Source organism: Uloborus diversus, chromosome 1, assembly GCF_026930045.1.
Source record: "Uloborus diversus isolate 005 chromosome 1, Udiv.v.3.1, whole genome shotgun sequence".
Classification (NCBI taxonomy): domain Eukaryota; kingdom Metazoa; phylum Arthropoda; class Arachnida; order Araneae; family Uloboridae; genus Uloborus; species Uloborus diversus.
The window spans coordinates 4,393,408-4,421,385 of record NC_072731.1 but is presented as its reverse complement, the minus strand read 5'-3'; the positions used below and the strand labels follow the sequence as shown (position 1 = coordinate 4,421,385).

The following is a 27,978-nucleotide window of genomic DNA, read 5'->3' as shown; positions in this document are numbered from 1 at the left end:
TAACGGGGAAAAATATGAAGACTATCTAAAATCATTCAATAGTTGGGGCAAGCTTGACCTGGCTATGTAGATGCTAATCACAACATGGCGACGCTGCCAGGTTAGGTTTGCCCTAACTATAGTTACCTAAGTTCTCTGGTTATCAGAATACAAGACAAATGAGCATTTGAGTTCTTACTGCATGTGCAGATACATATGTGTGTGTCAGCAACGTAAAATAAATTCTTTTGGAGAACAAAAATTTATAATTTTCTTGCAAAAAATATTTATTGCAAAACACATTTTTCAAAAAACTTTGTATAAATATATAAATTACAATTTAAAAACAAAAAGACCAAGTCAGTCTTAAGGATGAAATTTCAGAAGAGATTCTTCAACAGATTTTCTTAAGTATGATATAACTTGCTTAGGTTCATCACTTGCTGTAATGGCAGTACCTGATACAATGAGATTGGCTCCTGCCTGAAATTTGAATTCAATCAATAAATGACAATAAAATTCAATTTATTACAACTATGGTAAAATCAATGCATTTTCATACCCACAACAAGGTACAGTAAAATGTTTAAGGAAAACATGAAAATGTTTCACATTAGAAGTGAAATTTCCAATTTTTAATGAATTTATCCCACTCAGGTCTTTTATTATGATTTTTTTCATTACCCCCCCCCCCCAACAGCAATTTACGTCCTTCTTTCTACCCAAGAAAGAATGATTGCCTTAGCAAATTTTGTGATGGGAAGGTCGGGGAAGAAGGGAGGTGAGGGGGTATTTGCGCGATCACTTGAAAGTGACGGTGAAATGGCCGTGGCAAAACAATAAGCGCACAAGTCTTCAGCAAAAAATAAAATACAAGAAGGGTTGAAAATAATAGTCTACAGAAAGTTGCAAAGGTCTAAGTGGCAGGATAGCATCGTAGACAGAAATGAGCAGGTGTTATGGAAGTGGATGCAATCGGATTTCGAAAATGCGCAAACGCTGACGGTTGCTATGTCATTCTCAAGCCTTTCCTCTTCCCTATTCAGAGCTCTTCTTTTTAACTTAGAAAGAACATGTGAGTCAGCAAAAATCATGACAGGAAGATTGTAATCTATCTCTTGAAAACCCTCGGCTGGGAACTGGAAAAAATACAAAAAGCGAAAAATTGCGAATCCGCCGAAGATTTTATCTCTGGTACCGACGAAGTAAACAAATTTGTGTTGTTATTGTTTAACACCGATATTTTCCTATCATTGTGACCATATCATATGCCCGCTTTTTGTATCGTAAACGACATCGGATTTGCAAGCATTAAACAAACAGATTGCAAGCATTAAAAGTATAAAAACGGTAAATAAAAAGTTTATTAAAGTAAAATAATTTTAGAATTACTATTTAATAGGTCTGCACGATGAAATTATTAATATCACTGCCATATTTGCTGAAAATTCGGAATTGTGAAAAAAAAAGATGAGTAAAGGTTTAAAACCAGACACTAAATGGCGATAATTTTAAAGTTGGTAACCCTAGTTGAAGCTATCACATTTCAATTCGCTGAAAAATGCTCTTTTTTTTTGTTTGTTTGTTTAAGTCAGAGGTTCTCAAACTTCAGACCTCCGCGGACCCCCTCCGGAAAAATTACAAACTTCACACCCCCCCCCCTGCGCAAAGAAAAAAAAAAGATTTTACAGTTAAATCTATTTTTTTATAATATATTTTTATGCTTTTTTTCCTTTAAATTTATCTATTCATTGTTCTGTATGTTTTTCAGAGCTATTGTCTGGTTTTCATTTTTTACATTACTATTTTGAGTTATGGAAGTAGAACTCTATTTGAAATTCAATAAAGAATAAAAATGTTATCACCAAATTTCTGCAACAAGTTAACTAACAAAAATGAACTTTTGAAGTTAGTGAATAAAACGGTTAGCCAAGTTTAAGTGTGTTAATTTTTCATATGAGTTGTATTTTTATGGCGTAGTAGGATTTTAATTATTATTTGTGGTTCGGGCAACCTACCCTGGCAGCGTTGTAATGCTGTATTTAGAATCTGTGTAGCCTTCACAATGGTGCCAGCTTAAGTTTGCCTCAATCATAGGGAGCCACCACCTTCTGCTCGGTATCATCACCAGTCCCAGGAAACTGCAAGCAGTTTCCTTCTTCACAATCAATGCATTATTAATGCTTTAAATGTAATTATAATACTAAAAAATATGCTTACCGTTCATAGAGAAATTCCACTTGCACCAGTGCTACAATTATTATCACCAGTGCTATTTTATTATGTCCAAAGTTTTAAAAAGAATGGTTGAAACTTTGAACCTCAAGGCTGGTTCAATAGTTTGCAGTCGATTTCTTTTTACACTTATAATGTTGCAAAGTGATGAGAATGTTTGTTCACATATATAAGTTGAACAAAAAGGGAGAAGATGTTTCAGTGCTTTGTTCGCTAATTTTTAAACACACATCGGCATAAAACCAAAAATGACATAAATCATTTTCTTTGAAAAAAACCTCCAAAGTTCCACTGCAAGATAAATCTACAGTAAAATCCCTCTAATACGGACACTAACGGGACAAATTTTTTTGTCCGCAGGACAGGGGTTTGATAATGTTATTTGCATTGGAACTGGGGAATTAAAAATTGTCCACATAAGAGGGGTGTCCCTTAGGAGGGGTTTTACTGTACTAATTCATTAAGAGGCAAGAAAGACTAGCAATGTCTCTTTCTTTAAAAGGGTATCTTATTAAGTCATTATTGGTGTCTGGTTCAGGGAAGTACTTTCTGAAAGAACTTGACAAATCAATCATGTGCTCGACGATAATGTCTTGGACCTCAGAGGGCGGACTTTGTTCGGAGGCAGTTAAATAGCTTTGTAAAACCGGCAAAGCACTGTACAATTTTTTTTCAACTCGACCTCCCCCAGTTTTTCTATCATAGGTTCAATTTTTTCTTCGATGAGGAATGTATTGATATCAGGTCTTCGTAGCTTCAAGTTTAAAACATTTAAATGCGTGAATGCATCAGCCGAATAAGCGATTTTGCAGAGCCAAGTCATGAAGCTTTTCTCGTAAAATAATTTTTTTGTTTTTCTTTCCAATAAGAAAGTCTTACTTCATCAGCGAGTTCGAAAAAAATGTGTGAGAACGTTTCCTTGAGAGAGCCCGCACACCTCTGTGTGCAAGAACAGCTGTTAGTGGTCACTTCCCATTTCCTGACAAAGCAACGTGAAAATGTGCGAGTTCAAGAGTCTTGACTTTATGTAGTTAACAATTTTAACAAGTTCATCAATTACAGTTTTTAATTCAGGTGACTTTTTTTTTACTGCTAGGGCCTCCCGATGTATTGAGCAGTGAGTCCACCTTGCATTTGGAGCAACACACATCATCAAAGTCATCAATCCTATTTTATAGCCCGACATTGCTTCAGCTCCATCAGTAGCTAATCCAACACTTATTGGAATCTAATTCATGTTCTTTAAAATAACCGTCAAGGGCGTCGAACACATCATTTGCATTGTTATGAAAAATTTCTTTACAAAATAACATGTCTTCAAAGACATGTTTTTCATATTCGTAACGAACAAATGCTAACAAGTGAGATTTTTCCGTTAAATCTGTGCTCTCATCCAATTGTAACATGTACATTTTGGTAATTTTCAAGCGTGAAATTAATTGAAAAAGCATTCTCAGACACATCATCGATCCTTCTTTTAACTGAGTTATCGGATAAAGAAACCTTTGGCCGCAGAATCACCCAGCATAATGCTACACATAGTTTTGACAGCGGGCATAATTAGCTCTTCTCTGATGTTAAAAGGCTTTCCCGATCTAGCAATCAACAAGGAAACAGCATATGATGTCATGGTCGCTTTTTCATTTGTAGTGTCTGTTGCAATTTTTTCCATTTGGTTTTTAGCTTTTTTCATCTCTTTGCTTTTTATTTTAAAGAATTCTAGAGACTTACCCGCAAACTCTGAGTGTTTTGTTGATAACTGTCTATGGAGCTTAGCAGGCTTCATTGATTCATTTGACAAAACTTCGTAGCATACTACACAATGCGGTTTTTGTTCAGTCAGTACCAGCCTGAACAAATCCAAAATTTAGATATTCCTTGCAATACTTGCATTTTTTTGCTTTGCTTGCACTGGCACTGGGATTTGAATTTGATGGCGTAGCATGATCTGGGGGGTTTTCTTCAGTTACCAACACTTTTAATTGAACCCGTTTTTAACCAACGATCCATCTCCTGATTATTTCTTTTGACTAAACACAATGCAGATATCTTAGAAATAGAACTAACGCTAAGATTCTTTTAGAACACTACTCTGAAATGAACTGATGTGGGAAATTTATTAGACTCAAGGTGCGAAAAACAGGAAAATTGAATATTACGGTTAAAAAAATATCTCTAGATCCTTTCTAGAAGCCTAATTGTGTTTTTCCAGAATGGTTCAAGTACTATGCATTATTTCCCTGCAAAATTTCCCGTTTTACTGGAGTCCCCCCCCCCCCCGTAAACACAGTCTTTTATGGGATAACACTCACCATTATGTTTTATTGTTGTTTCCAAAACTGTTTCTGCAGTTGTGAATAGTGGGAAGTATCTTTTCGTGTGTTTTTGCACTAGGGCCACCAAAATAACAAGTTTATAAGTGATTTTGTGTCGCTCACTGGTTTCAGGGAATAGTTTTAGTACATGAAATACACCGCCAGCTCAGTCAATTCCAGCCGAGGACTGCAGTTTCGTGCTTATTAGCACTCATCAGCCCGGCATAGGACTAACTGAGCTGGAGGTGGAAAACCTCTTAAGGAAGCCAAGAGTGCCAAACAAACTGGTAGCTAACATAGAATTAGAACTGACCAGACGAATGACCAAAACAATGGTTCAGTTCAACTCGAATATTGCAGGCAAGGCAGGTATATTCAGTAAGTTACAGCCCTATATAGGGCGGTATCAATCTTATTATAACATTCATAACAAGATTTCACAGAATTCTATAACAAAGCATATCATGTCTTACACATACAAATAAAACAATTTTATGAATTTATACCTTTCCACAAAGTTCAATGGTGTTTGGACCCACACCACCATCCACTTCAATATCAAGATTACGGTAAGTTGATCTAAGGTATTCCACCTAAAAAAGATATAACATTTATTGTTTGCACTTGTTAAAATATACTGAGACATAGATATGAAAATAATAAAACGTGGCCTTTTGTCTTAGCTAAATTAATTGGAGGAAGATTTAAGACTTACATACAGATAGAAGAATAAATAGACTTTTGAAAAACTTTAAACCTAACACTTCAAATTTTATTTTTTTCGCAAAACCTTAAAATAGACAACATAGCAGACTATAAAGTGTAACAAAATAACACAAGCAAAGATGATATTGCTGTATCACTTTAGCCATAAGTAAAATGTATCATTTAACATTTGAATCCTAAAAATGTGATAATTTTTTGCATGTTAGATGATTATTCAATTAAAACAAAGATAAAAAAGAATTTTAATTACTTCATTTTAAATTATCTTACTTTCATTTATTTACTTTTTGTATAGACCTTAAATTTTTATAGGCATATAAAACAGATTGCTCAAGTTTCACAAGAAAATTTCTCGTTATGAAGAAATCAGTGTTTGAAGCAAAAGATTTTTGGGCAGGTTATTAGATAGCTTGAATAGTCTGAAGATTTCAAAATGACTCAGTTCAAAGAATTTCTGCATGAAGAAATACTTTTGTAGCTTGAATCAAAATCACAAATTTCTGAACTTTCCGTTCAGACTGCATCAGTCATCACCGACCAACATTCAACTTTCCGCTCAGGTCAAAGATTTCATCAGTGACTGAGAGCATTAAATACAGTATGAAACTAAAAACATATTGCTGGTAATTACAGGATCATATAACTAAGGCACTTAAATATTACTTATCACAAATGCAAATAGATTTTGTTCTAACACACATGGCCTCACTGAGATTTGTTCATAAAAGTGTTTGGCAGTGAAAGTGTTGATCTTGTAATCAACGCATTTGTTATTTCATCATCCTTTAACAAAGAAGATCTATTTCATCCACCCCTCAATGAACAAGAAAACGATCAAAATAGTACAGTAAACAATTTCTACAAAATAAACATGACATTCATTAACTTCATTATTTTTCAACCAACAAATTTATGTGTATGAAATATATTAGGCGCTATCCCAAGGATAAATATATTCATGCAATTACACGGGCCCCAAAGCAGAATACTTTACAATGTTCTGCAACGTAAAATCATTTGACCAAAAATTGTTCTGCAAGTACTTCAAGCATTGTACGCGAAAAAACGTGACATTTTCCACAAATTGGGTGTCAAAACTCAAAATATTTTCATGTAGGTTTTTTTTTTTTTTTTTTTTTTTAACTGGACTGTTGCTATTTATTTCTGTGGAAATGAGATATTTCAGAAATATCACAGATTTCAAACAAACGACTAATTATAGAGCACTGAAGTTGGAAAATTAGTTGATCATGAAAAAACTATAAAATCAAAAAAACTTCAACAAGGTCTCAAACCTAAGCCGATTGAGATTCTTTATAGTGGATGAAGATCTACTGGGAAAGTCTACAAAGGACTAATCGAATCCAACATTGTGAGCTTTCCGCCAAATTATCGTAATTTTCGAGAGTTTTAGATTTTTTTTTCTAATTTTAAGAAATCTGCAGAATTTCTGCAAAAATTCTGTCTTGAGTTGGAAGATATTTGTAGAAAATATGCAGTTTTTACAGATTTTCTGCACCGCAGTATCTGCAGATTTTTAGCACCACAGTATCTGCAGATTTTCTGCACCGCGGTTTCTGCAGATTTTCTGCACCGCGGTTTCTGTAGAAATTTCACTGAAATTTGCAGAATTTCTGCAGAAAATTTGTCAGTTTTCCTCTCACATTTGATCAGAATTGTTCTGCGGCTCAGGCATCTGTTCTGCGACGTACGTCGCAAATTTAGTAGTATTCTGCTTTGAGGTACACGGGTCATGTTTAGGATTATCATAATTAAAATGTTGACACCTCCATTCACAGCACTGAGGGTTGGTATTTTAACCACTTATTTTGGTAAAAAGTCAAAGAAGCCTGAAGAAATAGGACAAAATGGACGAAATTGACTATATGAAAATCCACTCTCTTATGTGTTTAATGCACAAAATTATTACTATGATGCAATAGAATCATCACATAATTCAATTAAATTATCATTTTATTGCAACAAGAACATTTTTAGCTTAATATAACTAAAATAAAATGCTGGTAAATTAATCATAATGTTTGCATATTAATTATATGAACACAGAGAAAGTGTTAATTACACTTTGACACCACTAATTTCAGGCAATTTTCTATTGGTTAAAGTTAACTTGGTTTAAATTCAGTGATTCACATCAATAACATACTTCCTCTAGCTTCTGCAGACTGTTAAATTGAACTTCTAAGTGCAGGACTTTCCTAGAAGAAAAGTGGCTTCTGAGCTTGAAGTGAGCTTTTTTCTTAATAGAAGAATGATGTTAAAGGGAATAGTTCTAGGAATTATCAAAATTACAAATAGGCGGAAACCTAAATTAAACACATCCAAACTTTTTATAAAAATATTTTCTGGAAAAAAAGAAAAAAAAAAAAGGAAAGGAACAAAACATTGTTCCAACCACTGCATCCTTGAAATGAAGCAAGTTTTCAAAATAGATTAATATATGATTGAAGTGAAAAACCAACATAAATAAAGCAAATTTTAAAGAAAAAGCACACATCTTTCTCACAAGAAGCACAAACTTTTTCTTCCAAATTTGTACTTTATTTACGCTGGCTTTTCATTTTAATCATATTGTAGAACAAAGCTTATATGATAATTTTTCATTTAGCTCAATATATGTTTTGCTTTTTATTTTTTAGCCTACTTTCCCCGTAAAAGTCGGAAAAAGAAGAAAAAAGCATTGAAAGAAGGGTTAATGCATCTTAAAAATATCGCGAAAAACAAAAAAAAAGTCAAAAATAAATAAAAATAATCAAATAAATATCGAAAAATTAAAAATTGGAAAGTAGGGTATTGAGATGGGGAAAAATGTCTGTCGGTCTGTCCCTCCTAATAACTTTTGAATGAATAGTCCGATTCAAACAAACTTTTTTTGCTCGAAAGATCTCAGCGAGGACACCTCTTTCCCATATTTCACTTTTTGATTTGAACTATTTTTTGTTCAATTTTGAACAGTTCAAAAAAGCTTAACATTAGCTCCTATGGTGAAATTCAAGGCTATTCCAAACTGTGAGGTGAATTTGCTTCAAACAAACTTTGTAGGAAAAAGCTTTTGATGAAAAATTTGTATATAAAATATATTTTTGATATGAACAATTTTCCGTTCAATTTTGAACAGTTCAAATCCCTTAACATTAGCGCCTACGGGGAAACTGAAAGTCAATGTAGATTCCGCACTTGAAGGCAGATTTATTTCAAACAAATTTTGTTAGAAATAGCTCTTGACGCTTAACTCCAGACCCCGACTCCGAGAATTTAGGGGCACCTGACTCCGAATCCGACAATTAATCGGAGTCCGACTCCCCGACTTCGACTCTGACTTCTTAGCTTTGGCAAAAATTTATACACGGAGGACAAATGACTGACTCAGATTCTTGGATATTCATCTCCGACTCCTTTATCCCAAAATGAGATTGACTCCGACTCCGAATCCACAGCTATGGTTTTAACTGTGAAATAATTATTGTTGATATGATTTGTTTTTATTTTCCCGCTAAAGTTTTAATTTAGGTATTCAGTTTTTGAGGAATAAACTCGAACTCATTTATATTACTACATAAAGATATGCGCAGAGGATTTTTTTTTTTTTTTTTGACAATGAAAAGTATTACTTTAAGTTGACATTTTATTGTTTTTATTTATTTTGGCAAGTGCATTAATTCATTTTAAAAATTATTTTTGGCAACAGGGGAAAAGAAACGATTTTTTTTTGATATGATGCATTCATTTTAATGAGCTTATTAATTTTAATTTTTATTATTTCGTTTTGAAAGCTGTTAAAGAATTTTTTTTAATGGAAAAAAGTGTATTATCTGCTTTGTTTAAAAGGTGCTTCTATTTTATTTGCATCTAATTTTTTTTAGATGAGTGAGGAATATTTTATTCCCAGAAATTAGCTTAAAATATTAAAAAATATGTTTGAAACAATTTGCGATTTTAGCTATTTTTGAGAATATTGATCAGGTACTAGAAAGTAGTATGGGTATACGGGAAAGTAGGCTCGTATAGTTCTAGACGGAACGTCTTGTTATACGCATTAAAACTAACCATCATTAAAAACATGAATTAGAACTACATTTTAGATTAAAGCTTACCTTAGACATCATATCTGTCATGAATTTTTGTCCTCCAAAGCCAGGTTCTACGGTCATTATAAGAACTAGATCCACATGTTCAATCAGCGGAACAACACTTTCAACTGATGTTCCAGGTTTCAACCCAACACCTGCCTCCAAAATGTCATTCAATATTAATATATATGAAAAATAATAAGACAAAATAAATTGAGACGAAAATACACTAATTATGTGGTATATAATAAACAATTCAACAATAAGTCAGTGGCAGATTTAATGTGTCAAGAATGCAAGGAACCCCCACAATTAACATTAGCTGTATAAATAAGTTTCGTATATATTTACACTTGAATTTTTTACACTGAATAAATATAGTAAAAAGTAAAAAAAAAAGATTAATTTTGACACATTTTGTTTTGTTTTTGATATTTTCTCACAAAATAGAGTTTCTTAAAAAAATAGTTTTGGACATGCGGGTTTTGAACAGAATTGTAAAAACCTTGCCAACCCTGCTTTCATTTGCACACATGCATAAACATAGGGACATTTGGTTATATTTTCAAAAATAAAATAATATAAAATAAACTCATGCATACAAATTGAAATTTTAATTAAGAATTCAATTTGCATGTAACTAGATTAATATCGGCTGCACAAATAAGTTGAATGTTCAGATTGAATAAATGTTTAATGTAAAACATTACTTTGAGACATTTTATTTGTTTTTGATGTTTTCTCAAAAAAACAATTTCTCTAAAAATATAGTATTGGACAGGACGGTAAAAACCAGTTTTAACGTGGTTTTTACCGTAGTGTCCAAGACCTTGCCATCCCTGATTACAGCCTATAATTTATTCTATTTGTGCAACATTTAATATGCATAGAAAATATAAAGATAGACTGAAATTCATTCAACGTTATTACTTTTAGAAACATATGGAGTCTAATCAACTACAGTTGGGGCAAACCTAATCTGGAAACACTGTGAGTTCTAAGCAGATCTAAACTGCAGCAGTACAAAGCTGGTAGGTAAGGCTTGCCCCAACTATGGATGAAACATAAAAAATTTGAAAGGAAAAAAAAACAGTTTCTAAAAAATAAAAAGAACTATGTTATGAAACCCGGCTGCAATCCTTGATTGGGAAAACTTTAATTTGTCACAAAAAAATTCCTCCCTATTTTATTCTTTTCGAATTTCTCTCCCAATTCAAAAAAGAAAAGGAGAGACAACTATATTTTATTTAAAAAAAAGAAAGGAAATTTCCGATCTTATGAGAAGTGTAAATTAAGTTGAAAGAGTGAAAAAATATAATAAATACCTTCATTCCTGCTTCTTTAATCTTCCTGATTACTTGCAAAGGATCAGCTGCAGCTTCAATATGAAAAGTGTACTGTTCAGCTCCAGCATCTGCAATAGGCTCAATCCACTAGAAAAATATTTTGCTTAGTCCATAATTAACACTTTTAGGATTTTTTGGAGGAGAGAAGTATTTAAAAACAAAAAATGTATAGAAAGAAGCCTTTAAACCATGGTTGTACTTTTTCAATTAGGGGGGCTAATGAGCTGTGAAGGGGGGGGGGGGCTTAGCCCCCCTTAACTCTGCCCATGATTTCAATATTTGACTTTTTGAATTTGTGTTTTGATTAGAGATGAAAACAGTAGGGGAAAAACCCGGAAAAAAAAAACGTTCTTTTTCGAAGGAATTCTGGTTCCGTTTTAGAAATCATTACGCAGTTTTGGTTTGGGCTTTCTGTTGGAAAGGAAAAGAAAACCAATTTAGTTTTGATTTGGACTGGATTGGTAAAAATCAAAACTCAATAGCTTTCATTTTCAGACAGTAAAGTTAAATTGTTTGGATGGGGGAAATAATACTTCACAGGAATAATTATTCCCAAATATACACACAGGAATAAACTGCACAAAATTCTCTGATGAACAATAAAGATATAAATAAAAAAAAGAAGGACGTTGCTATAAGTGTTTTTTAAAATCTCATTTGTCATCAAATTGCAAATCAAAGCTTATTCCTTGTTCAAAATGTGAAAGTCGTGACCATAATTATTTATTTTGCTTTAAAGAAATTAAAGAACAAAATCTTGAGAAAGATAAAAGTGGTGCAATTGTGTCTATGATGTCGGAGCAAAGAGTTAAACAGAATAAATCTACGCTTTTACAAACTCTTTGTGTTTCTGTCGCTACTGGAAATAGATGCATTCTAGCGAGGGTTCTTTGCGATAGCGGGTCTGAAAGGTGTTTCGTGAAAAGTTCCTTAGTGAAAGAACTTAAATTGAAATCTATTAGGAAAGAAAACTTGTTGATTTACCCTTTTGGGCAAAGACAACCTTATGAATCTTGTTATGAGTGGTTGTTCTTGAATTTAATAGTATTGTACAACCATGCAATTCTATTAAAATAGAAGCTCTTGTAGTACCTGAAATTACCGGGGCAAAAGTAAAACCTGTAGCATTTGAAATTATAGAAACCATGAGAAAAAGCGGATATACGCCATCAGATGTAGGTCTTGAATCTGAAATAAACGTATTATTAGGCTCTGATTTCTTATGGAAAATTCAAAAGGGAATTGTCGAAAATTTCACAAAAGAATTGTATGTAGTGGAAACTATATTTGGTCATACTGTGCAGGGAAGAACTGATTCAAATAAGAGGGACGTGAATTGTTTAAGGGTTTCAGTTGGAAATATAAACACCCAGGTAAAATCATTTTGGGATTTGGAATCTCTTGGTATTATTGAAAAAAATGAAGGTAACACTGCTAATCTTGATGCAGTAAAAGAATTTCAAGCAAATTTGAAATTTGTAAACGGTCGTTATGAAGCACATTTATTATGGAAGGATTCTCGTGAGTTACTTGGAAATAATTTGGAAGTAGCCAAAGTAAGGTTTTCTAATTTAGAAAACAAACTCTTGAAAAACAATTCATTGTTTGAGGATTATAACTCTATTTTACGGGATCAATTTGATCAAGGTATAATACAACTTTGTCCTGAGGAATTTGTTAATAATGACTGTTATTACATGCCGCATAGACCTGTAATTCGTGAAGATAAAACTACTTCAAAAACGCGTATTGTTTTTGATGCGTCATCCAAACAAGCTGGATATTTATCTCTAAATGAATGTCTAAGTCCCGGTTCAAATTTAAACCTAAATGTATTAGACATAATTTTAAAGTTTCGTGAACATAAAATTGCATTTTCTGCCGATATTGAAAAGGCTTTTCTTCAAATTTCTATCGCTGAAGAAGATCGCAACTATTTAAGATTTCTATACTATAATAATTTTGATATTCATGAAAATATAGTTCCTTACAATATGGCGAGATGTACTTTCGGCGTAACTTGCAGTCCTTTTATTCTCTCTTGTACGGTGAAATATCATATAAATAAATACAAAATTTCTCATGAGAAAACAGTTGACATGTTAAACTCGTCACTATTTGTAGATGATTTTTTTTTGGAGGGCAAATACTACTGAAGAAGCTTTTAAGTTGTCGATAGAAGCTGTTGAAATCATGAACAAAGGGGGAATGAACTTAAGAAAATTTGAAACTAATTCAGAAGAACTTAGAGCTAAGTGGAATGAGCAGGACTGTATTGATAACTTTAATTCTGATAATACTTCACTGAAAGTACTGGGGTTGATCTGGAATAGCGATAATGACACTTTTAGTTTAGATTTTCGTAATTTGTTATCAAAAATAAATGATAACTGTACTAAACGAAATGTCCTTAGAATTGTAGCTATGATTTTTGATCCAGTTGGATTCATAGCACCTTTTGTCATTCGTATGAAATGTTTCTTGCAACAATTATGGATAGCGGGACTGGATTGGGATGAAAACTTTTCTGGCGAGCTTCAAACTAACTGGAAAATTTGGCTTGCAGAAATTGAAGACCTAACTCAATTGACAATTTTCGAGGCATTACTTTAATTCTTTAGTAATCACGGGAAAAACTGTTATTCAATTGCATGTGTTTAGTGATGCAAATCCAAAGGCGTATGGTGCAGTAGCATATTTGCGGTATCAAACATCGCATGATAGTCTCAAAACCAATTTTGTCCTGGCTAAATCGAGGGTTGCCCCTCTAAAGAAAATTTCGCTACCACGACTTGAACTAATGGGGGCACTCATTGGTGCAAGAATTGCAGATTATATCAAGAATTTTTTTATTAGTGTCGAATATTTTTTATTGGACAGATTCAGAAATTGTTCTTCATTGGATAAAGGGTTCAAAAGAAAAATGGAAACAATTTGTATCTAACCGTATTGCGGAAATACATGGTCTATCAGATCCTAATTCATGGGGACATTGCGAATCCAAAATTAACCCCTCCGATCTAATTACAAGAGGTTGCTCAGCAAAAACCTAAATAAGTTTTAAACTATGGTGGAATGGACCAGAATTCCTATCCCTACCTGAAGATCAGTGGAAAAGTGCTAAAAAACGCGCAAAACAAATTGACGTTTCTGACAAACTTTCTCGAAAATCAACACACATTTTGTCTTGCGTACTAAAGGAAAATGATGTTCCAATTATCAACATAGCTAAATCCAGTTCTTTAACAAAACTTTATCGTGTAACTGCATGGATCTTCAGATTCATTTATAACAGTAGAGTAAAATTTGAGGAAAGAAAGCGCGAAGAACTTTCAGCTGATGAAATAAAACGCGCAGAAATTTTCTGGGTGAAAACAGTTCAAAGTGAAAGTTTTCACGATGTTATAAAGTGCTTGAAAGCGAAAAAGAAGATTCCCAAGGAATCGAACATTTTTCAGCTAAATCCTATATTGTCAGAAGAAGGTGTACTTTTAGTACGGGGAAGGTTGCAAAAATCTAATTTAACTTTTCATGGGAGACATCCTATTATAATTCCTGATAAGCATTTATTCACAAACTTGGTCATAAAAGACTCTCACGAACGTGTTTTGCATGCAGGAGTGGCCGACACTTTACTACAAACTCGGGAAAAGTTTTGGATTCTAAGGGGAAGACAATGTGTAAAATCGGTTCTTAATATTTCTTATATTTGCAAGAAATTTAATATTCGTCCTGGGCAACAAGTAATTGCACCTCTTCCCGGCGATCCAATCAACGAATCGCCTCCCTTTTCGGTCACAGGACTTGATTTCGCTGAACCCCTTTACGTTAAAGGCAGTGAAAATAGGCATTATATTTTATTATTTACCTGCTCAATTACTAGAGCAATTCATTTGGAGCTTGTCAAGGATATGACAACTGCTGAATTTTTATTGGCTTTTCGCAGGTTTATTTCTCGAAGAGGTTTGTGTGCTATAATATATTCCGATAATGCAAAAAGTTTCAAAAGAGCTGAAATTGAGTTGAAGGAAATGTGGAAGGCAATCCACCATCCAGAAGTTAAAAAATTTTACTCCACTCTTGGAATTACTTGGAAATATATCGCTGAACGTGCAGCATGGTGGGGTGGGTTTTACGAAAGAATGGTTCGCTCGGTTAAAACCAGCCTACGTAAAAGCATAGGAAGATCATCTTAAACTCTGAGTGAGTTAGAAACTCTTCTTGTAGAAGTTGAGGCCATGATCAATTCTCAACCTTTAACCTATGTTTATTCAGAGCTTGAAGAACCATTGCCCTTTACGCCTGCCCACTTTTTGATTGGAAAACGAGCCATGTGTTTACCTGTAATTAAAATTAATGATTTAAATTTGCCTGGAACTAAGGAAATTTTACTCAAACGTTAACGCTTGCGCGAAACAATATTGAACCACTTCTGGAAACGTTGGATAAACAAATACCTTCTGAATTTAAGGTCAGCACATCACACAAACCAACCAAGAAATTTAATTTAATATTCTACTTGATTTTGTTAAATATATTTTTTTATGAACAACTGTTCATCTGGGGGGAGTTGTTAAATATTTTATTTGCATTTATAATTTGCATGTATTTTTTCTCGTTTCAGTTAAACTTGAAGTTGAAGTATTTTAATGTAAATTCATCGCGTGATCTAATGACGTGGTATGCGCCCTTTAAATAGGCTGAATGCCGGTTTAGTGTTCTTGACTCTTGAATCAGTCGATACTGTATATTGATGGCAGTCACCCTTAACGTGACTGAATTACCTCTATAAAGATGTTAAATACTATATACGTGTACATATGTAAATAAACCTTTTTATTTTAAAATAATGAGTCATGAATATATTGCTAGCATTTTAACTTAACTTGAATACAGAGGAAAATATCTTGACTAATGAGACCAAACTTGGCGTACTTGGAAATTTCATCTTGATACATTTATATTTAATAGAAATAGAAATGCAATTGTTATAATTAGACACATATTACTCAATATTATTGGTTGAATGACGACTTGACTTATTTCTGGTGTTTGACCAAGAGAGCTCTTAGTTATAAAACAAAAAGGTTTTTTTCTTTTTCTAATTAAATTTACTTTTATGTGTAATTCTGTCAAGCAGAAAAAGATGTGTGGATTGCATATATTTTTTAATGCTTAACCCTTTATATGTTCCAAGAAACACAGAGCTATTAAGAAACCCTATTTTTATTCATAAAAAGAATCAAATTTTCCATTTTTTTCCGAAAAACCCCGGCGAAAAACTGTTTTTTTTCCACCACTTAAAAATTTCTGGAAATTTTACATCTCTAGTTTTGATGAGAGAATAGTACATTGAAAGCAAATTCAATGCACTCTGTTTAGCTGCTTGTCTGTCAAACACTTTGGCAAAAAAAAAGGAGGGGGGAAGCTGAGTTACAGGAGTTGAATGTTATTTTCCATGTTTCCTTATCACAAAGCACTATGTCCGCACAGAAATAAAAGCATATAACTGAAAATTTGGCATTTTAAAATTTTATCATTTTCTTGATTAAATGATACTATTAATAAGATTCAAACTTTTAATTAGCTTTAATCCTAACTTTGTTATTGAATTCAAAGTTTGGGAAAATGTGCCTTCATGCTCTTGGATTAAGATTCATGTAGAAATGTTTAAAAAATCCAAAATAACTTATCTAAGCTGTTTACGAATTTTGATAAGGAAGAGAGAGAGAGACAGAAAAAAGAACATTTCCCCAATAAAGGAATGAAAGAATAAAGTTTACTTTCTCAGGATCAGCAACCATCATATGCATATCAAAAAAAGCTTGAGGAAGCTTCTTTTTCAAGCATTTCACAACGGGATGTCCAAAAGTTAAATTAGGCACAAAATGACCGTCCATTACATCTAAATGTAAATAATCAGCTCCTGAATCCAACAGTCGCTGAGACTCAGCATAAATTTCTGATAAATCAGCATTTAGAATTGAGGGACCAATTTTACAATTGATCAGAGGCCGACTCATTGCTTTATTTTTCAAGTTTTTTTTATCAGTATCAAACAAGTTTACAAGAGTTTTAATGCAGAGTTGTTGATGAAACTTCTCAAAATCACGCCAGTCTGAAACAGCTGATAACAGAATTTTGCAGTTACAGTGAAATTTCAAAGAAAGTGTCTGCTGCACCTCAGAAGAAACTTTTTTCCTTTTACCCTCATATCGGTTGCGTTCGACGAACCTCACCGGTCTACCGGTAAGTAACCGGTACAAACCGCAGCGTTCTATCATCTATCGGTTACCTCACCGGTTACCATTTTAAGCTGTTGATTGGTTGATTGGAGCACGTGATCATTAGCTGTCACGTGATTAACTAACCGGTCGCTCCCGGTCGAGCTCGTCGAACGCAACCTTTCTGTAACTTTACCGGTTGTTTTGCATCGATTTCGATTTCCGTTTTTTCCTCAATTTTGCTATAATATTGCATTGCAAATAACTTCTAAGTAGTATTGTGGTCGGAGAAACTTATATGGCCTCAATTAATTTAAGATTAAAAATGTGGTAAGCTTTGATATTTCTACTAAAAGCATAGGTAGAAATTAAAAAGAATATTTCTTTCTGAAAGAAAGCTTTTTGACAGTTATTGTATTTAAAACTCTTTTTTTTTAATGTCTTTTCATAGAAAAATCAGTAAGCGTTGAACAAGATTTTACATCGTAGTAATGAAGAAGCTGGCTCAATGCACGTAATCTATTTATTTAGATAATTTTACAGATTTGTTTTGTATCAAATTCACATGTTGTGCTTTTATTGTTATCGTAGTGCATAGTATTTTATTTTGTTGTTTAGCACCTTAGTAATTGGTGAACAATTGGATTACTTATTGTTTTCGTCTAATTTTCATTTCTCTCGTCTCTTTACGTTCCTAATTTTACAATAACCTACTATATAGATTATTAGATTGCAATGATCTACCACGCCCCCTCTTCCATCAAAGCAACTGTAGATTTGTTCATAGTTAAAAAAGACCATTTTTACTTTGCATTAATAAAGTGCAGACAATGATTTAAGTTCTTTTGATGGAGAATAGGGTCGAATGTACTCCATACATCGTTTCAGAAAATAAAATTTTCCGTTCATGCACCGATTATGCCCTACAGGGTGGCGACAGATCAGGGAAAAGTCAGGGAACTTTATCACTCCGGGAAAAATCAGGGAATTTTGGAAAAATAGCATAAAATTAGGGAAAATTGATCAAAAGAATTCCCCCCCCCCTTGCAAAATGAATTACAACTACAAATACAAAAGGGACGACCAGCAACAGGCTTTGGGCCCAGCTAGACTGGTCCTAGTCAATTTACAATCCTCAGTGAAGATCAATGGCCCTCTTAAAACTATCTACTCCCTTGCTCATTACCACCTCTCCGGTAAGCTGTTCCAAGGTTCCACTACCCTGCTAAAATAATAATTTTTCCTAATATCCATGTTAGCCGCAAAATCAACAGAATTCATAGAAAAGATTGCTATAAGAGTGTTAATCTTCCTCTTTTCCATAGTTGGTTTGGCTGATGTTGATGTGTGTTTGATGATGTTTTATAAAAGGGGGGTGTGAAAGTAAATTGTAAATGTCACATTGCAGTTTTTAAATATTAAGCTTTCACTAGGATCTTGAAAATGTTTCACTTTAAAAAGTAGGTTCGCAATCCAAGTGAACTGTAAACTCTGGCTCGTGTCAAATGAAAGAGGTTAGATTGATGAGGCAACATAGATGTGCAATGAGATATCTGCCTTGTCCGTGCATATTCAAGCTCTAGAACTGAAAATAGAAGCTGTAGTCTGAACGCAAACAAATGACCCTTATCAATCATTTGAGGAAAAAAGTCCGTTCCTTAAAAAGGTAGAGAGGGAAGAAAGGATGTGTGCCATATTTTAGAGTTTAGCAACATTTTGGCATTATATAAAAAAAATTACTCCTAGAAACTTTTCGTTATATAATTATTTCGACCTGAAAGGTTTTACTAGCGCAATAACTGCATAACTGCGTTGAATTGGTGAGAAAAAAAATATAGAAAGACTAGCTTTGCATTCTTTATGGCAACCCTACTCTCGCCTGTTTTCAATTCAAATTAAATATAGGAGGCGTTTTCTCTGACCAATGGCTGCTGAAAGATGTTAAACTAAGCCCTACCCACTTACATAGGAAGTGGGTAGGGCTTAGTTTAACTTACCTGTCCAATGAAACATCAGCTTTGACTGCAAAAAAATTGGAACTGTTCACCTTTTTGGCCAATTTCTTAAATATCAAGGTGACATATTCAAGCTCTAAAGCCAATAACACGCTTGTGAATTCTGTTCTTTAACTTTTTTCCCCGTATTGCCCCTTTACGAAAATGGACACTTCTGAAACAAAGCAGAGCGAAAGGTAAATTCTCTGCGGACAGACTTTAATAACTATCATTTCTTGATTAAAATACTTTATATATGCTTTCAAAATATTAAAGTTCTAATCTTTATGAGAAGATGTAACCTTTTTTTTTCTTCTTTCAATTGCAGTTTTGTCTTCAAGGTAAAAGATTTCTACAGTTAATCAAGTTATATAATTTAAAGCCTTATAAATCTCATATTTTTAAGATGGCATCTGGAGAATCTTCAGAGAGAAGTAATTTTGATGAGGTAATTGTCTTCTTAATATTTGTAAAATATTATTCATTATCGTTATTTTGTTTCATTCTATTTAATTTTTCTTTCAGTGTTTTAGAAATCACCCTTTTATTCTCCTCCATGCTAAAGATAGCAGTTTTAATGTCTAAACCAGTGGTCGGAAGTAGCGCACTACAAATAGCGACACTACTGTACTAGCAACTTTTTTTAGTAGTTTGTAGTGTAGTGCGCTATTTTTTAAAAGAAGTAGAGTTACGAGTAGTTCGATACAAAAAAAAGTAGTTTGTAGTGATTTCTAAAAATTACTTTATGAAGTTAAAAACAAAAAGGAGAAAGGTTCAAATGAATCCGACTGGCTTAAATCTTACACAATAACTATATCAGCGGATGCAATGAGAAAGACGACTCATAAAAATATGAGCTGACCTCAGACATATCATTTTGATAGCATACGTTATATCTATTTGATACCATTAGTTTGTTTGTCATTGTACTTTTTATATTTTGCCAATATTTGCAATGAATAGAGTGTGACTTAGAAAGAAAAGAATAAGTGGTAACTGCCAATTTAGTAGCAAGTTTAGGGGTTTTGGCAGCCGAGAATGTCCCATGGATGAATGTTTTAGATTTCAATGGCATTATTGTTCCAATATTCACCAAATATGGAAGCTACTGTAAATGTTATAGAAGAGGATGATATTGAACTGCCCTGGTCGGCTTACAATAAATATTACAATGTTATAGAAAATTCAAAAACAAAATTTTCCCTTTCATGCACAATTTGCCCGTTAAGCAAAAAGCTTTTAGTATCGATGTCATCCACATATACTATAAAATTGCTCATTAAAGTAAGTAAAGCATTCTTAGTTAAGTTTTATATTTCTGATAGCTTATTTATAGTAATGAGATAGTTTTCATGTTTCTTTATTTTTGCTTATTTAGTGATTTAGTGTTTATAAATAAACAAGAAAAGTCAATTATTAAAAATGTGCAAAATTTTCTCGATTATTTGGTAAATTGTAAAAAAGTTTTTACTTCATTTTATCAGTGGCATAAGAAAGGGGATGGTGTCCAGGTTTGAACCCCTTATTTGAAGCTCAAAAATAGTTAATTAGTTCCCATAAAATTTATTCCTATAATGAAAATTAAAATTTTTCTCCTCTGTTTAAAATATGTTTTCCACCATCGAAAGAATTTTATGTTTATGTTCTTCAATGTAAAATTGAAAACAAATTATGGCTGTTTCTATTTACATTTTCAAGAAGCTGAGTTGCATTTCTTGAATTGAATATTCACTGGCAAGAAAGGATTAAATATTTGAAGCTAGAATTTAGGGCTCGACCGATGGCATTTTTTGGCCGATGGGCCGATGCCGATTGTTGGCCGATTGTTCAAAGATGGCCAATGGCCGATTGTTTTCCTACAAATGGCCGATTGCCGATGGGCGATGCTGTTGGCCGATGGCAAAAAAAGAAAAAATTCTAACAGAAATAAATTGATAAGATTGTCAGGATTTAAAGGATCATTGATTCATTTCACTTTACTTCCTTTCTACGAAGAAGGAATTGTAATCCCAAAAAAAAACCCATCAGATTTCGACTTAAATTTTTATTTTACGATCATCCAATTTAAACTTCACAAGTTTTTTCGGCGCATATGTACATGCATATGTACCTAAGAACATATAGATGATCGAAATATCCATTTTGAACGCCTCTTTAGTTAATTATCGCAAATTCTCTTGTGATATCTTCATGCTCGTAAACTTACATCACTCAAAAACGTTATGAAATAGTAAGTTGAAAACTCATACGTACGAAGTGTGATCTAAAAGTTCGAGGACAAGTTGTATAAAAATTTACCATAAATAATTCACATTTCTGAAGTACATCTATCTACAAAATAGTCACCTTGAACGACTATGCACTTCTGCCAACGTTCGTATAGCTTTTAGAAGGACTCCTGGAAGATATTCATCGCAACCTCCTGTAAGGCCTGTTGGGCTTCTGCTTTAACTTCAACGTGGGGAAGAAGCCGACTTTCATGTTGAGGATGCACGGTTCGATTAGTCAATACTCTGATATGGGAAACAAATAGCATAACGTTTCGTCGGACTTAGCTCTGTGTGACTTTTACCTGTTCCCAGCAAACAAAAAAACATTTGCATGGATGCCGCTTTCTACCGTCAGGAGAAGATAAAGCTGTATCACAGAAGGTAGCGAAAAATGGCTTCCAGGAGTGTTTCCAAAAGTTATATGAACACTGGCAGAAGTACATGGTCTCTCATGATGACCTTTTGAAGGTGGATGTGCTTCGGTAATGTGAACTATTCTGGGTAATGTTTTATACAGCTTGTCCCCCAAACTTTTGGATCGTACTACGTACAATCTGTATAGGATGTAGTTATGTTTCTCCTTTTTTGACTGCTGTATGACAGAAGACAAAGAACAACAGCCAAAAAAAAAAAAAAAAAAGAAAAGAAAGAAAAAGAAAGAAAGAAAGAAAAAAGAGAAAAAAGGAAGAAAAACAAAGAGACTGTTTAATAACCGATTGATATATTTTTTTTTAATTGAACATATAACTAAGATTACAGTAATATTGTAATAATGTATGGATTTAGGTAAACTAAACATAGTTAAAATTCAATTATGTTGTTTAATCATTCAAAAATAAATTAAGAATTAAACTATGAAACTGTCAACAATTTACGCAATTAAAGCGGAAAGATTGCACTTAGACATTTTTTAGTCATCAAATTAAACAAAAAAGGTAACAGATAAATTACAATATTAAATCATAATATTAATATTTTTATACTTATTTAAATTTATGAATAGAAAAGTTTGCATTTTTCATAAAATGTATAACAATGACATAAATTTTGCGGAAAAAAGAAATAGCCATGAAAAGAGCGAGGTTCTTAAAATGCAAGTACAATAAACAAACTCAATATTTACACCAAGTTAATAACTGAATACATATACTACTTGATCTGACATTTGCGCACGCAATATTGAACAATTTGATTGTTTAATCTTTTATGAAGCACTACAACCAAGTTCAAATTATTTTTTTCAATTTAACAATAATTTTCTGAAATTTAAAAAATTGCATATAAGAAAATCCTTGAAACTTTTCTATAACATATTATTAAACATATGATGAAAACGAAAAAAACTTATTCATTGATTTTATATAAATACATAAAAATAGATACTTACAACAGAAAAAAAAATCGATCGCTTATAATGATGCAAAAAAGATGCCGCATTATAAAATATAGGTGAAACGAGTATAAGAAATACGCAAAATGACATTTCTTGACCAAAATAAGTAATCGCTAAATATTTAAGAAATGCTTGAAACGACGAGGGTGGGTTAGGGGAGTCACCCTCTGATTTTGGAGTAACTCACAACGTTAAACTTCGGCTTATTTTTTTTAGCACGGAACCGCTACCACCAATGCCTCGGAAGAGTTTGTAAATCTACTTCAGCACTTCCGAAGAAAAAATTCAAAAGTCCCTTTGTTTTCCGAATTATGTCACCATTCAAAACGTCTTTAATCATTTTCTTACATTAATGCTCTAAATTCTTCCTAAAGAATAGATAAATCTTGAAAAAAAAATTCTATTTTTATGAATGGTGTTAGTTTTAAACAACTCAGAAGTACAACTAGAGTTTAATTTCAGAAATTGAGGGAGTGGGAGGAGGGGCACGCAAGTGTTCTCGGAAATACAAAAAATAGTCATAAAGAATAGAGTTTCAAATAATCATAAACATTAAGCAGAAAAAACCTTTTAAAAATTGCACCCGAGTTTGTTTTGACGTGCAGTGGCGGATTTAATAGCAAATGTTGCAATTGCGAGAGAGGCCCCATAACCATAGGGGCACCGTAGAAGTTACAAAAATGCTTGTGATAAATGTTTTACAACTTCTGTGATAAAGAAATACTGCCCCAAAATGTATTTCGACGGGCCTCAAACTTTTAGCTCCGCCGAAGCGATACAGAAAGGACTGTAGTACTGTGGTTCATATTAAAAATATCGAAAAATTAAAAATTACCGTCGGTTCAACGGGAATCTAACAAAATGAAATTAATTTGAATTTTGACATTTGGAATTCAAATGTTTTTCGCAATCAGGAGTGCGTGTGTGTATGTAGGCGTGTTTTTATGTCTGTGTATGAGTGTATAGGTGTGTGTGTGTGTGTGTATGTGTAGATGTATGTGTAGGTGTGTGTGTGTATGTGTATGTGGGTAGGTGTGTTTGTGTATGCGTGTGTGTGTAGGATATGGATGCAACCTGGAGACGGTTTTCGTTAGAGGAGCAGCATCGTGAGGCCGGTCGATGGTGGTGCTGCAAAGGGAGGCGGGAGAAAAATAAAATCATAGGAATTCAAAACAGTCAAATGAGAACGACAAGCAATGTGATTGCTCAAAAAACCGGTTTCGCCATCTCATATTTGTTTCCACGGTCTCCAATTTTGCAATCTATCACCAAATGATCGTCAGTATGAGACGCTATATTAGTTTTGCATTGAAATAAGTAATTAATAGCCACAAAAAATCAGTTGATAGGCTTTTTTGAACACCCGATCGAAAACAAAAAGGGAAGTGCACAACTAGAACGTGCGCACATCCCACATGCGAAAATTTAGCCTTCTACAGCTTACCATTTTTGAGTTATGACTTATGAGAGATACATACGTACATCCAGCCGCAAGAAACAACGCAATAATTAACTGAGATAAATAAATACCTTTGTGCTGAATAGTAAAGTCAGACAAAACAACGTAAGTAGAAGCACAAATTTGTAAATTACAGCAGACACGTGTTTCAGCGTTACAGGGAACGCCTTTTTCAATGCATAAAATAATGAGCTTATGGATGAAAAGACATCCGACAAAAGCCTTTTGTCAGATGTCTTTTCATCCATAAGCTCATTATTTTTTGCATTGAAAAAGGCGTTCCCTGTAACGCCGAAACACGTGTCTGCTGTAATTTACAAATTTGTGCTTCTACTTACGTTGTTTTGTCTGACTTTAATAATTAACTGGTTTTGTACCTGAGTGCAGTATTAAAAACTCTTTGATGGGTGACTAAAATAGAAATTCATACTGAAATTTATGTAAACAATTTTGTTTGAAAACAATAACTCCCTTTACTTTGTATTAAAATGTAAAACAACAAAAGTCCTTTTATTTTCAAAAACATCGGCCAATTCCATCGGCTTTTCGATGTTTTTAAGGTCGATGGGCCGATGTTTCCTGCAAGTTAGCATCGGCCGCCGATGCCGATGGCAAAGTTGTTGAACCATTGGCGCCGACGCATCGGCCAGGCCGATGCATCGGTCGAGTCCTAGTAGAATTCTTTGACCTTTTTTTGAAGAATATTCGTAAAAATTGTACAAAATGTTTTTTTTTTCTGAGTCAGTTACCGCTTTATGGCAAGGGCTAAGGCAGAAATACATGAAATACACCGCCAGCTCATTAATTTTATCCGAGGACTGCAGTTTCGTGCTTATTAGCACGCATCAGCCCGACATAGGAAGTGACTGAGCTGGTGGTGGGAAACAACTTAAGGAAGCCAAGAGTGCCAAACAAACTGGTAGCTAATATAAAATTAGCACTGACCGGATGAGTGACCGAAGCAATTCACAAAGTTTCACTGAAAATACCATGCCTTGCCTTCAATCTTCGAGTTGAAGCGAATCATTGCTTCGATCACTTGTCTGGTCAGTGCTAATTTTATATTAGCTACCAGTTTGTTTGGCACTCTTGGCGTCCTTAAGAGGTTTTCCACCTCTAGCTCAGTCACTTCCTATGCCGGGTTGATGGGTGCTAATAAGCACAAAACTGCAGTCCTCGGCTGGAATGACTGAGTATTTCTTGTGCAAATTTGTGAGTGTATTTCTTGTACAAAATGGTTTAGAATGACAAGTTGGCTCAAAAAAAAAAAAAAAAAAAAAGAAAAAGAAGGAAAGAAAGAAATAGATAACTCTTATGAACATTGCATGTTCAAATGATCTGATTTTATTAAAGTAAACCACTTTTCAAATTTTTTCGTTCAATCCTCAAACAGTGTGTGCATGCTTTTGATTTAATTAATTTTTAAAAGGTAGCGACTACATTTCAGAAGTAGTTTGTAGTCACTACTTTTTAAAATTACGTAGTTATAGTTGTAGTGTAATTAACTATATTTGTAATAAAGTAGTTGTAGTTGACTGCAAAAAAAAAAGGTAGTTTTTCCAACCACTGGTCTTAACTGTTATATCTTTGGTACTTTCCATATAAAGGTTTGGTCCGCTTGGTTTGGCTACTTAATTACTTTTCATATTGGCACCAAGTAAAAAAATAAACTTAAAGAAATTGACGATATCTTCAATTATATGGTGGCCCTAGAGTTTAGAAAGTTGTTGCCAGCTAAGTCGATGAAGGTAGCTAGTGCCACCAGATATGAAATTTTTTGTTTGCAATAATAATAAATAAATTTTAGGAATGCATAATTTGAAAGCTTTTGTACACAAGCCATTATTTTGAGGACATTGTAAAATTTAAGCCTGGTGTATTTTTTCTGGTTTTTTCTCTATTTCTCTTTTTTTGCTAAAAATCTTTTTTTGCATAACAATTTATAACCTTATATGCAATGAAACTACAATTTTTAAAATAGTACATTAATTATTACATATATTTACAGGTACTTTTACAACCATTTAACTATATAGAGCAAGTACCCGGGAAACAAATAAGAACAAAGTTAACTAAGGTGAATATCTTTTTAATTAAATTGTGTATTTTTATACTAATTTACCTGATGTACTTATTATGTGGTGGATTATTTGGGCCATTCAACGAAAAAGTCAACCCTTTGTGCCACACATGACAATTCATATATTTCATTAAAAAGTAATAATTTTAAAGGGCAATGACGACACATTTTTTGCTTAAGGACTCACACGTAAGTTTGTAATTTGTTCAGCAGAAAAAAATTGTTCATTAATGTTTTAAAGTGTTTTTAATGAAATATATGAGATATCACATCTGGAACAAAATGACTTTTCCGTGGAATGGCCCGTTTATGTAGTAAGTTTTTGTAGTGGAGGAAGTTTCATATTTCCTTCTATTTTTCTCTCACATGACAAATTTGAAAATTTTATGTTAGAAAAGTTTTGAGGTTAATATTTATACTGAAAATAATATAGAATAAAAAGGGGGAAAGTAAACAGGTTTATTTTACAGAACTGAATAAAAGACCTTTAAAAATTATTGATTGTTACAAAAATTAACAGTACTAACTGCAATATCATTTTCAAACTGAATATCTAGAAGTCAAAATCATTCCATTAGAAGTGAATCATCTCTGTTAAGTGTTGGTTGAATACAAAAGCAGAATTTTATTACTATATGCAATACCCCAGGAATTTACAATTGAAATGACATGCAATAAAAGGTCCAGGTTTCACAATATAGTATTGTGACAAATAGGACAAATGCCTCTACGTTTAATATGTGCAGTCCTCGCTATATTAGTAGAATATCCAAAGAATCTTAAATGGATAAATTTTTTTTAGAATTGTGAAAGAAAACCATCTGAATCAACTATAAAAAAGGACTTTTGAGTGATCTCTAAGTATAAAATCAAATAAATGCAGTGACAGATAGTGAGCGCACCAATATACCGAATACCGGTATTTTGAGCTATTTTGAAATTTCGTAATACTGGTATTTACTGGGGTAATTTACCAGTATTTTTGATATTAGGTAGCTGAAAATAATAGTTTAAATAAAAGAGTTTTCAATTTAATTTATTAGATATCTACCTTTATTTTAAATGCACTACATTTCTTTTTCCATGATGACAGTACCAAAATCAATCTATTGTTGAAAAAAATTGGCTTCTAAAGCACAAACTAATAGAATATTTTTAACGCATTAAACATAAGTAGCAAAATATTTCAAAATGATATTTTCATTACTAGATGGTGAGATGGATCTCATTTTCGCATGTGTTCCCTTTTGTAAAAGTTAATTTTAGGTGCAATTTCGAATGCATTTGTCTTGTGAATAATTTATTAAAACCATCGATTTCAGCAATACTTTATGATATTTTTTAAGTATTTGTCTGAACTGTACTGAATTTTTTCAAAAACATTTTCTTGTTAGTATAAGAAAAGAAAACTAACAATATCAAATTTAGTTAAGTTCACTGTAAATTTCAAACCAGAGGGCAAATAAAAAGCAAACAGAAATCTATCCTGATCAAAAGAAAATCATTGAAGATGATGTGAAAATTGGAAAAGTATTGTCTCTCAAAGAGAAATTACAACTAGGTATAAATTCAAAATAATAATAATAATTGTAAGAATAATACTCACAATACAAAAGAATCACACGCATACAAAATAATTTTTCTAAAAATAACATGCAAAAGATCAAATTCAAGGGCGCCCATATAGGAGGCAAGAGGGGGCTCGAGCCCCCCTCCCCCCCTAGAAATTAGAACTTCCTCGCTTTTAATACTTTTTTCTTTGCAAAAATGTAAAAACATTTCTTCTCCTGCCATTAATGAATAAGTTATTAAAAATGTCAAATTTTAATGACTCTAATCTGTCCTGAAATCGGTTTCCATGGGGAA

The 27,978-nt window shown here is 33.0% G+C and overlaps 2 protein-coding genes across 5 annotated transcripts in view; one reads left to right on the top strand and one right to left on the bottom strand.

Annotated features, from left to right (window-relative positions):
• Positions 1–254: 254 nt before the first annotated feature.
• On the bottom strand, positions 255–16,831 carry LOC129227801 (ribulose-phosphate 3-epimerase-like). Its single transcript, XM_054862415.1, has 5 exons — positions 16,476–16,831; positions 10,672–10,779; positions 9,371–9,505; positions 5,036–5,122; positions 255–462 (listed from the first exon to the last, which is right to left on the bottom strand). The coding sequence occupies exons 1-5, from the start codon at positions 16,713–16,715 to the stop codon at positions 346–348; spliced, it is 687 nt and encodes a 228-aa protein (XP_054718390.1). The 5' UTR covers positions 16,716–16,831; the 3' UTR covers positions 255–345.
• A 285-nt stretch (positions 16,832–17,116) lies between these two features.
• The window catches only part of LOC129227750 (terpene synthase-like), a 36,043-nt gene continuing 25,181 nt past the window's right edge, over positions 17,117–27,978 (top strand). Inside the window, exons 1-4 of one of the 4 annotated variants that reach the window (XM_054862365.1) lie at positions 17,117–17,246; positions 17,368–17,426; positions 19,239–19,358; positions 26,041–26,109. In XM_054862365.1, the coding sequence (XP_054718340.1) occupies positions 19,317–19,358; positions 26,041–26,109 (111 nt within the window). In that variant the 5' untranslated portion in view covers positions 17,117–17,246; positions 17,368–17,426; positions 19,239–19,316. Of the gene's footprint in view, positions 17,247–17,367; positions 17,431–18,976; positions 19,108–19,238; positions 19,359–26,040; positions 26,110–27,978 lie in introns of those variants that run through there. The other 3 variants (XM_054862358.1, XM_054862373.1, XM_054862381.1) reach the window with 3 other exon arrangements.

Excerpts from the sequence above, each read along its gene's own strand:
- LOC129227801 (XM_054862415.1), bottom strand. The coding sequence starts at position 16,715 with ATGAGTCGGCCTCTGATCAATTGTAAAATTGGTCCCTCAATTCTAAAT. Across the intron at positions 9,506-10,671 it reads TTAAAGAAGCAGGAATGAAG|GCAGGTGTTGGGTTGAAACC; the intron begins GTATTTATTATA and ends GACATTTTGGAG. Across the intron at positions 5,123-9,370 it reads TGACAGATATGATGTCTAAG|GTGGAATACCTTAGATCAAC; the intron begins GTAAGCTTTAAT and ends TATCTTTTTTAG.